Source organism: Scylla paramamosain, chromosome 19 (genome assembly GCF_035594125.1).
Source record: "Scylla paramamosain isolate STU-SP2022 chromosome 19, ASM3559412v1, whole genome shotgun sequence".
Taxonomy (NCBI): Eukaryota; Metazoa; Arthropoda; class Malacostraca; order Decapoda; family Portunidae; genus Scylla; species Scylla paramamosain.
In genome coordinates this window covers 11,923,642-11,936,141 of record NC_087169.1, presented here as the reverse complement: position 1 = coordinate 11,936,141, position 12,500 = coordinate 11,923,642, and the positions used below count along the sequence as shown (strand labels likewise).

The following is a 12,500-nucleotide window of genomic DNA, read 5'->3' as shown; positions in this document are numbered from 1 at the left end:
GCAATGCATGTTAATCTAGGCAATTTCAGCCAAAAAGGCTTACCAATTTGTATTTAGCTTTTAGTGGCAGGAAGGGGATAGATTTTTGTTTGTTTTTGCACGGATCACTTCCTGTTTCATGTTTATAAGGTTTCTTTTGTCCTCCATAGCTTTTGTGTATACATACTGCCACCACCATCACTGCAGCAAGCGTTCTCCTTGCCACACTTACCAAGCCACTTCCAGGTCAGTTACTTTGTACAGTTTGTATTGATAAGGATGAAGGATACTACACCACACCACTTAAGCTTCAGTGTTTATTATAATACTGCATCCATGTGTGCTATAGGAACTTGCAAGCATACATGCACTGTTGCACTATATGTACTGCATAATGTAATCACCATAATCCTAAATATTTAACTATTTACAAGCAAAAATACAAAGCCACTGCAACAGGTCCACTGAACTGTGATTACAAAACTTTGTACAATATAATGATACAAGACCTCAAGACAGTAAAGGATAAAAAGCTGAACACTTTATACAGAACTCTGTGGATGTGATGCTCCCTACAGCACGACCACTTGGAGCCACCCTTGGTGTGGTGCACCCAGACACCCACCTCTCCTGACTTAATGGAAGCATGCATTTTTATGTTTACAGTTCATTTTTATAAGCAGATTTCTTGATAAATAGGTAAGGCACAGCTTGATTACAGGTATTCACGCATGTGAAATTCATGTTATATTAGAAAACAAAGCTAATTGGTGGCCTCAAAGGCTAGTTGACAAGATTGAGGAATCATCCTGTTTCATGCATAATAATGTTGGTATATACCACTGTAGGCCCCCAGCACTGTAACCCTCACAGCTCAGTTAGTACCCAGCCAACTGAAGCCAGAGTTTTACCTGCTGGCACACTGGCGGGCAGGCAGGCACACTAATAAGCAATGGGCAATGAGTAATTAAAACTGGAAGTTGTTGAGAAGTTATCACAGCTACTTTCTTGACAGTACCTTCCTGGAGCACCACCACCAACCACCACCACCATCACCAGCACCACCACCACCATCCCTCCCTCCCCCCTCCCGCCTGGCAGAGGATCAGAGACACGTCGCCAGTATGTGTTCCTCTTTGTACTGGAGAAACTTAGACTATAAACATCTCTGGTCATCACACAGCCAGGTAAGAACAGCAAGATTTTATACTTGTCTTTTCCATGGAGAGAGAAAAAAAAAAAAAATAATAATAATAATAATAAAAAAATAAATAAATAATAAAAAAAAAAAAAGTAAATCAGACTAGACAGATTCATTCCTTATTCATATATAAATATGGTTCTTAGAAAGGGAACGCAGTCATCAAGTTCTGGTACACAGAAAACACAGCTCTTACATTTAATAGAAAGAAACCACACAACAAAAGTAGAGATAAAAATGAAGAAACCTAAGTATATTTCTCTTAAAAAAGGCACTTCACAATAACTAAGTGATAATCATATATACTTAATCTTCCCTACATGCAATGAGTGTACAAAAATATGATCTAATGTCATGTTTAAAAAGGCCGCATCAATGTGTTGCGACAGATTAGCTAGGCTGCTCTATGGGAGGAGACAACACACTCCTGGAGGTGGCAAGGCACCTTACAGGACAAGCCCAGTGGGCCTGCTGGGGCAAGCAGAGGCTCGGCATGTACAAGACTTCACATGAAGGGTTCAGGTTTCAAAGTGACAGTATATTGAAATGACATAATTGTAGACCGTCTGCCAGTTAGGTCGTTCTGATGTTATCATGTCGTTGACATCCTGTAAATAAAAAGTAAGTAATCACACAAATGTGTAATAGAATGAATAGAAGAAACAAGAAAGGTGTGAGGAAGAACCAAGTGTTTAGATGGAGATGACTAGCAATGAATGTAGAGATTGTATGAAGAAACATTGTATGGTGGGGTGTTTTGTGCAGAAGGGAGAGAGAGGGCTTAGATAGGAGGCTGTGATGAGTAGTAACTGTGGTTGACAAATATACTGCAGGAGACAATATTAAACACAATTTCTTTCACTACCTCAAGTGTGTGTTACTTTAAATATTGAGATAACCTTCAACCCAAATTAATTAATTACTAAATACTTACCAGCAGATTAGTTATACCCACAGACTCTGCTGCTGATATTGCAACCTGGAAGTTCTCCCTCTTGTTCTGTGGTGAGAGGGACTTGTAACTGATTTTCTCAGGAAGGTAAGTGTCAAGTATGGCACAAAGAGCAAGACCATCATTCCAACTCGAGCTGAAGTTGGTTATGTCAACATTGGTGTAGCCGACCGTCTTGTTCTGACACCATTTGATTAGACCATTCCTCTTGGAGCCTCCATTTTGTGCTAGGGAAGCTAATGGATCTTTCTTGTCCACCACAGCACTAATCTGTGAGGTTAGTTTTCTTGTAATACATCAATAACTCTCTAACCGTGATTTTTTTCAAATGTACTGTACAACAGCAACAACACATATTTGAAATAATTTTCAGGTGAAACCCAAGTTGTAATCTTAGCAAAAACCTTCCATTAAAGTCACTAACCTGCCCATAACTGTTGCGTCTCATGCTATGGTCCAATTTGTTACTCAAGATGGAAATAGGTTTTGATACACTGTTCTCTCCAGGTGGCCCCATGTTGTTGATTTTGGTGGTAGTCTTGTCTGCCAGCTTGACAGTGGTAGAAAGGTTAGAAGTCCCAGCCGTAGATTTAGAGAAGGAAGACTGGGACTGGCCAAGGCCCTCTGAGAAAGAGTTTCTCTGGAGGGCCCGAAGTGGGGAAGAGACAGTCTGGGAGCCAAGAGTGTTCCTGGCATCCTTCAGTGGGGAGGAAGGACCACTTCTTATCATACTCTGAAGAAAACACAAATTTTGTATGAGGCTTTTAACACATAGTAATTCATTCATAAAATTATTAATTATAGTCAGTATATAATAATTTGCAACATGATCAATTATAGTTAGTATAATTATGTTCACAATTAGTACATATCAAAGGATAAAATAGTCATGCAATGGCAACATGCTGTGTGGAAATCTATGCTCACCTGTTGACTATGCAGCTGGTGCATGGGTAAGCATGAGGCAAAAGACAAAAGTGTATAGATAGCAGCTACAGGGGATTTGCATAATATGCTGTGCATGATGAAAATTGCCACAGTATAAGGCAAAGCCTCTAGGTGTTCTTGTATATTAGTATCCTTTAGCCTGTCATTTTTTTTTTTTTTAACACGTGGCATTGTACTGCTTGCTTTTGTAAATTTTCCCTCTAAATGTTAAGATTCCAATGCAACACCACTGATTTGTCAGTTAACATGATTCACTAAAATACTAAGCAAGCCAGCAACATTCCCAATCCACAAGCCCCAACAGAAAAACTCCACTCTTACCTCCGTGTCTGCACGCTTCAAGATGGATGTGTTGGTCTTGCTGTTGTTGTTATTATTGTTCATGTTCCCCTCACTGGATGTACTGCAGAGGCTGGAGGTGGATGAACTACGGGAACCAGCGCGGGTTTGCCTTGTTGCACTCTCTATGGACTCTGTTGGACAATGATCCTTGTTAGCTGAGAAATGGAATGCAACATGATGGCTGTGCAGCAGAGTGGCAGCTTGATCTGAGGTAAGCTCCTGAAAAGCTTAAAATTGTGTTTTCTAAGCAAGGCCAAATCACAAGAATTCTTAGTCAATTCATTCATTATAAAATTATACGTCAAATATTTTGATTTCACACCCGGATTTTACTTCCAGACAAAATCTTCCACAGACACAGGGAGGGAACTCACAAAACAAATATGCATTTATTCCACAATAATCACTGAAGACAATTACTGAAGACACAACAACATGGTATAAAGCCTGCCACACTCAAAGAATTACAAATTATGAATGCGCTAATGGTTCTTCAAAAAAAGCAGATGAGGAAGCTTCACTCTTAAGTGATGAGAGAGCTCTTGTTTCATCCAGATAACACCAGCTGACCATTGAAGTTTCAAGTGGTATTGATATTTTTTTATGCTGATTTGTTGTAATTCTTAAGTAATGAGTTTCATCAGATAAATTTGCCAATGAAAGTTATTTATTCCTTATTTAATCCTATTATTTTCATAATGTAAGTGATTTGTAGCCAAATATTCACTCATCCTGGAGAAACAATATTACCAGGCCTGGGGGAGGGAGACAGAGAGCCAAGGCCAGGAAAAAGCTCACCAATAAGAGACTTGACCCTCGAGTCTCCTCTGGCGAGGGGACGAGTGTTGCGGCGGTCAGTGAGGATGCTAGGGTCACCATTAGGCAGGGCTGAGGGCACGGCACGCACTGAGCGGCGGTCACTCCCACCATTGTTCAGGCTGGTGGTGCTGCTATTGCCTACAGGAGCACACACTTTCGCGGCTGTGGCAACAAAACGGGTGCTGTGAGCTGTGTGGAGGAGGAATGGAGGGACAGCAGGAGGGTAGGCCAGGAAAGGAATGTGTCCATGGAAGTAAAAGGAAAGTGAAAGGGAAATTCTTGAGTATTTATCAATGCTGTCACAAGAATATTAAACTAACTTTATTAAATGAAGGAAGTGGAAAACAGAAGAATAAAAAAAGAAAAGAATGATAGGAAAGAAATGTGTAGGTCTGTTTCACTACTTTAAACTTCATACATCTTGTACAATACGCTAAGTATCTATAAACTAGATGATTCTTATTCAGCTCTACTCAACAGGCTCTCAAACTCTGACAATATCACTCATCTACTCTTTTGTCTCGAGCTAAAAAGATTACAGATGCCAGAATGAAGCACAAAAAGCAAGCAGTCTCCTGGACAAGCTGCACCATCACAGCTGACCCAGCCAATCTCACTCACCATCCAACTGTACCTTCCTCAGAACAAATGGTCATGATTAGTTACACATGATTACTGTGTTAATTATGACACCACAAATAATGCAACACTGGGGAAAAGCCACATGATACAGTTGTTGAATACACCCATAATAAATATTTTCAAAGAAAGTACAGAGGACATTTTTTCGACCCATTCCCTAGCAAGAGCCACACAAACACACTCACCCTTGGCCTTTTCCAAATCAACCGAGAGCTGCTTGTTTCGTTCCTTCAGCACCTGGTTCTCCTGCTCCAGCTTCTGAAGGTCATGCTGTACTTCTGTCTTGAAGTCATTTGCCACTTTGACAGTTGTCAGCAGGTCATTCTGGAACTGCTCCCACTCTTCCACCTGGCAGAAAAGCAAGATTATATCACCTCATCTCCCTGACTTGGGAAAGGAGAGGAGAGACTATTCAATGAAGTGAATCACAGTTCATTACGATCTATCCACCCTTAAATTTTAAGCAGTCACATATGCATGCCTATTGATTTTTCTCCTGCTGCTTACCCTCTTAGTGAGCTGAGCTTTGCCCTCACTGATGCAGCGATCCTTCTCCTGAAGCCTCTCTTTACTTTCTTGGAGTTTCTTCTGAGCCTCAGACAAACTGGCCTTTAGCTCCCTCTTGTCCTCCAGGTGGCGTTGGCAGGTGAGCTTCAGTTCTTCTACAGTAGCCTTCAATACCTCCATCTCATCATGCAGCTGCATTCTCTCAGTTTCCAGCTGCTCCTTCTTCCAGTCCGCATCCTCCAGCTGGCTCCTGGCATTGTTGCGTGCCACCTGGTGAGGGGAGGCACAATGAGTAGCTATTTGGGGTGCACTTGAAGAGCAAGTGATGACTGTTTGAGGTCAAAATCAAGAGTAAGGATGACTAAGAAAACAGATTGCAAGGACTAACTGCAACTGGCCAAGGAAAAGGTGATGAAAAAATTGGAAAGTGATTTATTCATAGACAACTTGTGTTCATTTTATTATTTTGAAATAAATATGAGGCAAGGGTTCTAGTTGTGTCAGCTGCATCAGATCAAAATACACTTAGGAAGTAGTTCAATGCAAGATGAACCTTTGGCAGGAAGTTTCTAGCCAAGACAGTCACACAAGGAAACTGATACCAAAAAATATACATAAAAAAAAAAGGGAAGAAACAAAAAACAAAAAGAAATGCATCTTATCGTCAGTCAAGGTTAAACATCTTTGGTTACACTGTGTAAGAGATATCAGATGAACTGTGTAACTGAGACTTTATCAATATGAATTTCTATTTAAGATATCTGAAATTAAATAGATTTCACCTTAATCTTAATGTAGCAACATAAACAACATCTAATGAGAATATTGTTTAGTATTCTAAACCAAGGCATTTTTACCTACTATGCATTACAGTTGATACAAAATATTACTAATTGGAATTAGAGTAAATCAAAACATTTTGAGTATTGTGGATGAACTTAAAGAGGAACAAGTAACACAATTAAGCAGAATAGGGAGCATATACTTCTCAGTGTAATGTGACAGAAAAGTAAGAACACATATTTAAGCAGTTGAGTAGAGATATATAACAAAGATGGAGCTGTGGAGAGAGAGAGAGAGAGAGAGAGAGAGAGAGAGAGAGAGAGAGAGAGAGAGAGAGAGAGAGAGAGAGAGAGAGAGAGAGAGAGAGAGAGAGAGAGAGAGAGAGAGAGAGAGAGAGAGAGAGAGAGAGAGAGAAACTGAAAACTGAAAGAAAAGTAAAATGAATGGCAGAAATCAAATCAGCAAGATCAAGGAGAGACAGGTACAAGAAAGTGAGAGGTAATCTAAAATACAGAAGATAAAATCACAAAAGAAAGGCAAATGTCTTCTGAACATCAACTACTGGTCAATCATTAATGTTCATGCCTAGTGTTTGAAGTGTCAGGATTTAAATCACAACACTGTAAGTCTTTGATCACTGATCACAACTTATCTTCCACTCAACTACTTCTGTTCCATACAAAATTAAATCACTAGAAAAGTCTTAAGAGTATAAAAAAATAAATAAATAAATAAAAAAAAATAAAAAAATAAAAAAATCAATGTGAGTGTATATATGGTTGGCAGAAATCACTTGAGTATTGTGAATCACAGTCCTTTGCAGATGGTACAAGATGGCAGGACAGAGAGATCTGACAGATAAGGTAAGAGATTTTACTGGGGTAACCTGGAACAGACAAGTAGCCTATATCGAAGGATGAGAAAGGTTGGAGAAAGGCACTGTCCTGCAGTATAATCATATGAAAATGGTAAAAGATAGAATAGAGAGAGACTAGATAGGGAGGTGAAAAGTTTTGATAGGATGGCCTGTAAGAGATGGGCAGCCTACCTGAAGGAATGAAGGAAATGGGGGAGAGGTCCTGCAGAGGAATCATACAAGTTGATGGTGACCATAAAGATGAAGAAAAGAAGATTAACAGATCACTTCCACATACAGGAACATACAACAAACAAAGCATGGCACCACACCAGGCAACAAACATCTGGACCTCCACCACTTACTTGTCTGCTGCTTACCATGAGTTCGTCCTGCACCACAGAAATCTGGTCTCGGAGTCGTTCGTTCTCACAGGCAGTGGCATTGGCCCGTTGTTGAAGGGCTGCATTCTCCTTCTCCAGGGCATCCTTCTCCTGCCTCACCCTCTCCAGCACATCAGGCAACTTGCTCTTCTCTCCTGATATTACTGCAGCCTCGAGCTCAGTTATCTGTAGCAGCAAATTGATGGTTTAGCAAGGGAAGGATCTGCTTGTAATGAGGCAGTAGAACGTTGAAGGTTTCCTGGAATTTGGTGTTTCTTGCTAAGCTTTCAAAGTGTTAGGTCTTAATTAAACTTTTGCTTGAATCAGAAAGCATTAATGGGGTGCACTTAACGAAGGCAAAGTGTTACACGACAGTTACAGCAATTTTCATGTGAGGTTTGGTGATTAACACAACTTTCCATGAACATATTTAGGATACATCTCTTGCTATTCCACTGTTAACATTATTCTTTTCTTTGACAGCTCCTTCTTCCACTACTAATGATGCTCAATTATTTATGATGCTTCTCTCTTCCATTACTATAATAATTCAGATCTTTATAATAGCTCTTTCTTCTACAAACATCATTTGAGTCTAAGAGGGCACCTTTTCTCACTGATACTATTCAACTGTTTAAGATAGCTCTCTCTCTCTTTTACTAATGACTTTATCTAATTCTTTTCAATGCCTATAAAGGCGAGTCTTTTCCCATGTAAGTAAGAGAAGCTCAATATAATAATGATCTAGTTATTTAGTTATAGTTAGTTAATGATTTAGCTATTCCTGTAATGGAAGCAGTGACATCATTAAATCCATAAGGGAACTTATACAACTACACTTCTTTAACAAACTGTGCACCTCATTATGTAAAGCAAGCCATCTGTTTCCTCAAGTAGTGATCTCGAGTGAGTGAATGAGCAGGCTAGTGAAAGTGAATGAACAAGTAAGCTGCTAAGAATTAATTGGTGAATGAGAGAGCAAGTTGGATACTGAGTGAGCAAGCAAATGAGTGAGCATGTAAGCTACTGAGAGCATGGATGAATGAGTGAGCAAGTAAGATGAATGAATGAGTAAGTGGGTTAGTGAGAGTAACAGAGTGAATGAGTGATGATAAAGGAAATGTCAGTCACAGTAAATGCACAGCAGCCTTACCTTCTCCTTGGCTGCCTCTAGTGCCGTCTTGAGCCGTGTGGACTCAATCTCCATGGCCTTACAGCTCTCCTGGGCCTCTGCTAGCTGGTTCTCTGCAGTCTTCTTTTCACTGTTTGCTGCCTCCACCATCTCCTCCAGTAACTTCATCCTGCAAGACTCCATCACATTAGTCACTGAGCTGCATGGTTTGTGTTGTTCAACAGTGCAAGTTAACCTTTTCACTACTAGGAATTCATCTCTTGGCTAATAAAAGAATCTGATGCAGGTTTAGAGTATAATTTTGAAGGACATCTGTTAAAAGCAGTCAAGTAATTTAAACTTTTTATTTCCTATTTTTTTACTTTATCCTATTTTTTTACTTTATATATATATATATATATATATATATATAATATATATATATATATATATATATATATATATATATATATATATATATATATATATATATATATATATATATATATATATATATATGAAAGAGATAGGACAAGGATATAAAAACCAAAAGCAAAACTCAATTCCCACTCGCACTAAAGATGGCTAGAGAAGTTTCAGGAAGGTCAGCCAAGGTTACTAATATTTTTGTTCCTAAAAAAATTGTCTAAGGTTATTCAAATATCCAAGGGTTAAATCCAATACCAATATTTGGTGCACCAGTGTTGTGAGGCAACTCACCTGTCTCTGATGAGCTGTGTCTCCCGGTGGAAGCGCTCCTCAGCCTCCTTGGTGGTGGTCATCTGCTGCTCCAGCTCATCCTGCTTGATCTGCAGCAGTTCTCGGTCCTCCTGGGCACTCTGCAGGTCAGGCACAAAGGTCAATCATGAGAGAAATGGAAATACTCCTTTCAGTATTCACTAACAGGTACCAAGAAAATTTTTATTCTATTATATGATGCCAAGGAACAATTAAATTTCTTTCTAAAATGCATCTTTTCTGTATTCTACCTAAAGTTTAATACAAAAATAAATATTCTGATGTGAAGAAGCACCTTCAACTGTCCTAATATGCTTCTTATAAATATTCTAGAACTAGTAGAAAAGAAACACTTAAAACTGTCCTATGTAATGCAAGAATCAATACATCACCATATTCACTCCCACCCTCAGACCTCAGGCCACCCTGTGTGGTGCTGTGCCAGAGTGCCAAAGCCTCACCTTGAGCAGCTCCATGAGGCGCTGGGTTTTCTCACACTGGGATAGATCTTGACTGTTCTCAGACTGCTGGATCACCATGTGCTTGAGGGTGTCATTCTGAGAGCGTGCTTCTGCTAGCTTCTCTGTCTGTTGCGTGAGGGACTCCAAGATGACCTGCAGTGCACAAGTACATACAGCCATTAACACCATGTGTCAACACCATAAGAAAGGTATCAAAATTCTTCAACACTTGTATTAAACACACAAACTTAGAAATCTCTCTGACCAACTTTCATTATTTTTTTCAAGCACCATACATCCAGAAATCTATTTTTAACTATAATATTTCTATTTTGGGATTTTTTTTTTTTTTCAAGAAGAGCTCTGGTCTTACTATTAAAGTCTGCCAATATTTAGAACTATCAGTCAGGACAAAAATGTTGCCTAACTGTTTACATGTCCTGTTAAAGTAAAGTACAGGTGAACAAAAAGGCTGAATAACTGATTGAGACAGATAAAACAGATGATAAAAGGATGTCTGTTTCTTCAGCATCTTGACCATACCTGCTTCTCTTCCTGGAGCTGTTGCACCTCCACAGTACACTCGGTGAGCTGCTCCCGCAGATCCTCCAGCTCCTGCAGTGTGGCCTGGAGCTCCTCATTGGTGCTGCACAACAACATTCACTCAGAACATAAACAAACATAGCAAGAAACAAAACTACCAGAAACATTCATCTGAGATTTGAGGATCCAGGAAATATAAAAGAAATGACAAACAGCATTTTATATATATATATATATATATATATATATATATATATATATATATATATATATATATATATATATATATATATTACAAAGCTTATAGAAGAAAACAATACCTAAACCAAAATAAAAAAAATTACACTATAAATAATCATTACTCCAAGCAATTAATCCTATATGTATAGAGACGAAGATGTGAGGAGGGAAGTAAGGAAAGCAGCATTATAGGTATTACAAGTCCATCAAATGTATTCTCCAGGTTGAGTGAAGTACATGTATTTCAACCTTGCCTTCACCTGATAATTGAATGGGTGTGGGGTTGTCATGAGCCCCTAAGCTTCATGGCTGGCAACTCAGGCATAGGGAGAGGAGGTGGGGACAGACTGTAGCAACCGAAGGGTATCCTATATCATGAATGTGAGGCTTGTGACACTCACCAGTAGTGGGTCTCCTCCATCTGTTGTATGCGGTCCTGGAGACACGCCACGGAGACCTCGGACACGCTGGAGGTTGATTTGTTGTCCCATTCCCCCCGGTCTGCACAGGAGGATGGGTCTTCACCCTCACCGCCATTCTGAAGGGATAGAAACATGCCACTCCTGACAGCCACAAACCATACAAGAACATAGGAAGGTGCAAGAAGTCAGCACCCTTACACATAGCAGTCCTGGTATAAAGCACACCTATTTATTTCTAACATAAGTAATACCTATGTTTAGTGCACTTTAAACCTCCACCACTCACTGATGTATTTTCTTTCCACCACCAAGAAGAAATCTGTCCATATTTTGAAATGCTTTATTCTCCCATTAAGAATATTTTCAAAGGCTACTGAGGTGATGAGTATGGTTGTGTGTGCTTTTTTTTCCTCCCCACTAATGGTGCACTATCTTTGTTACACTATCACTTCAATCATAAAAAGATTATTGAATACTCTTGTAACTTCCACTAAAGCCTGTTAAAAGTAGTTAAGATACCCCAAGGTTTGAGAATGTGCTCCTTCATGCTAGCTTAATCATTCTAACACTGGACATTTTCCTTCAGTCAGGAGCATAATGACAACCCTAAGCCAGCAGCAACACAAAGCAGACAAGACTGATTCACACATTTAACAAAGCAACAAGTCCTCACATACTGTAAATTACTAGTATTAGATAAGAATAAAACTTTTCCATGTTGATATTAGTGAACACAAAGACCTTTGATATTATAAAAGACCTTGTAATAATAATAATAATAATAATAATAATAATAATAATAATAATAATAATAATAATAATAAAAACAAAAATAATATTTCTGCTGCTGCTATCATTATTGCTACTACTACTACTACTATTGCAAAAAATAAATAGAAAAAAAATAATAATAATGAGAATCTGAGTGTAGTACAGTCATAAAAACATGATCATTATTATCGTACATGCATTATTAAACTATTATATTATATTACTAAACTATTCTTAAACTTGATTCTCAACACTTAACATCATTATAATGTTAGAAGGCTTAACAGAGACAACAAGTGCTGCCTCTCCCCCTCTCCCTCCCCCCATCAAGGACATACTCTGGGTAGCGGCTCAATGTGACTCTGGAAGGTTGGCACAGGCTGGGCTGGGACATTCTTCTTCTTTAGCGATCCTGTCACCAGCTGTCGAAAACTTTCCTTCGACAGCCGCCTGGGGAGCCTGTGTCTGGAGGCCATGACTCAGTGAGGGCCATTCCCGGCATCCCCTAGGAACCCCACCTCCTCCATGGGCAGGTAGCCTCACCCTTGACCCCTTGTTTGTGGTCCTGGTTATCACTTTGATCTAATCCTCTGACATTTCAGTTTATTTGAATAGCAAACTGCCAACTGTCTGTGCCGTGCGTAGTGAAGTCCCTTCTCACACCCAGCCACTCTGTCTGATTTCAGATTAACGTTAATACAGAGTTCTCTTTCCAAATACACACATGATGCTTGCTACACACTCCCCCAGGTCTTGAGTGAGAAGCACAGAGAGCGTGAGAGAGAGTTGGAGAGGCTGCGTC

At 39.4% G+C, this 12,500-nt stretch overlaps 2 protein-coding genes across 12 annotated transcripts in view; one reads left to right on the top strand and one right to left on the bottom strand.

Moving 5' to 3' along the window:
• The window catches only part of LOC135109639 (uncharacterized), a 5,793-nt gene extending 4,405 nt beyond the window's left edge, over positions 1–1,388 (top strand). Inside the window, exons 2-3 of the mRNA XM_064021116.1 lie at positions 150–225; positions 995–1,388. Of these exons, the coding sequence (XP_063877186.1) occupies positions 150–225; positions 995–1,141 (223 nt within the window). The 3' untranslated portion in view covers positions 1,142–1,388. The remainder of the gene's footprint in view (positions 1–149; positions 226–994) is intronic.
• The window catches only part of LOC135109636 (cytospin-A-like), a 200,230-nt gene continuing 188,012 nt past the window's right edge, over positions 283–12,500 (bottom strand). For 7 of the 11 annotated variants that reach the window (XM_064021096.1, XM_064021098.1, XM_064021091.1 and 4 more), the window contains 13 exons: positions 10,907–11,043; positions 10,266–10,368; positions 9,723–9,875; positions 9,244–9,362; positions 8,566–8,713; positions 7,395–7,598; positions 5,391–5,660; positions 5,069–5,231; positions 4,221–4,403; positions 3,402–3,553; positions 2,557–2,865; positions 2,115–2,402; positions 283–1,788 (listed from right to left, as the gene is read on the bottom strand). In XM_064021096.1, coding sequence (XP_063877166.1) covers positions 1,699–1,788; positions 2,115–2,402; positions 2,557–2,865; positions 3,402–3,553; positions 4,221–4,403; positions 5,069–5,231; positions 5,391–5,660; positions 7,395–7,598; positions 8,566–8,713; positions 9,244–9,362; positions 9,723–9,875; positions 10,266–10,368; positions 10,907–11,043 — 2,319 coding nt within the window. In that variant the 3' untranslated portion in view covers positions 283–1,698. Of the gene's footprint in view, positions 1,789–2,114; positions 2,403–2,556; positions 2,866–3,401; positions 3,554–4,220; positions 4,404–5,068; positions 5,232–5,390; positions 5,661–7,394; positions 7,599–8,565; positions 8,714–9,243; positions 9,363–9,722; positions 9,876–10,265; positions 10,369–10,906; positions 11,044–12,036 lie in introns of all 11 variants that reach the window. The other 4 variants (XM_064021092.1, XM_064021101.1, XM_064021102.1 and 1 more) reach the window with 3 other exon arrangements.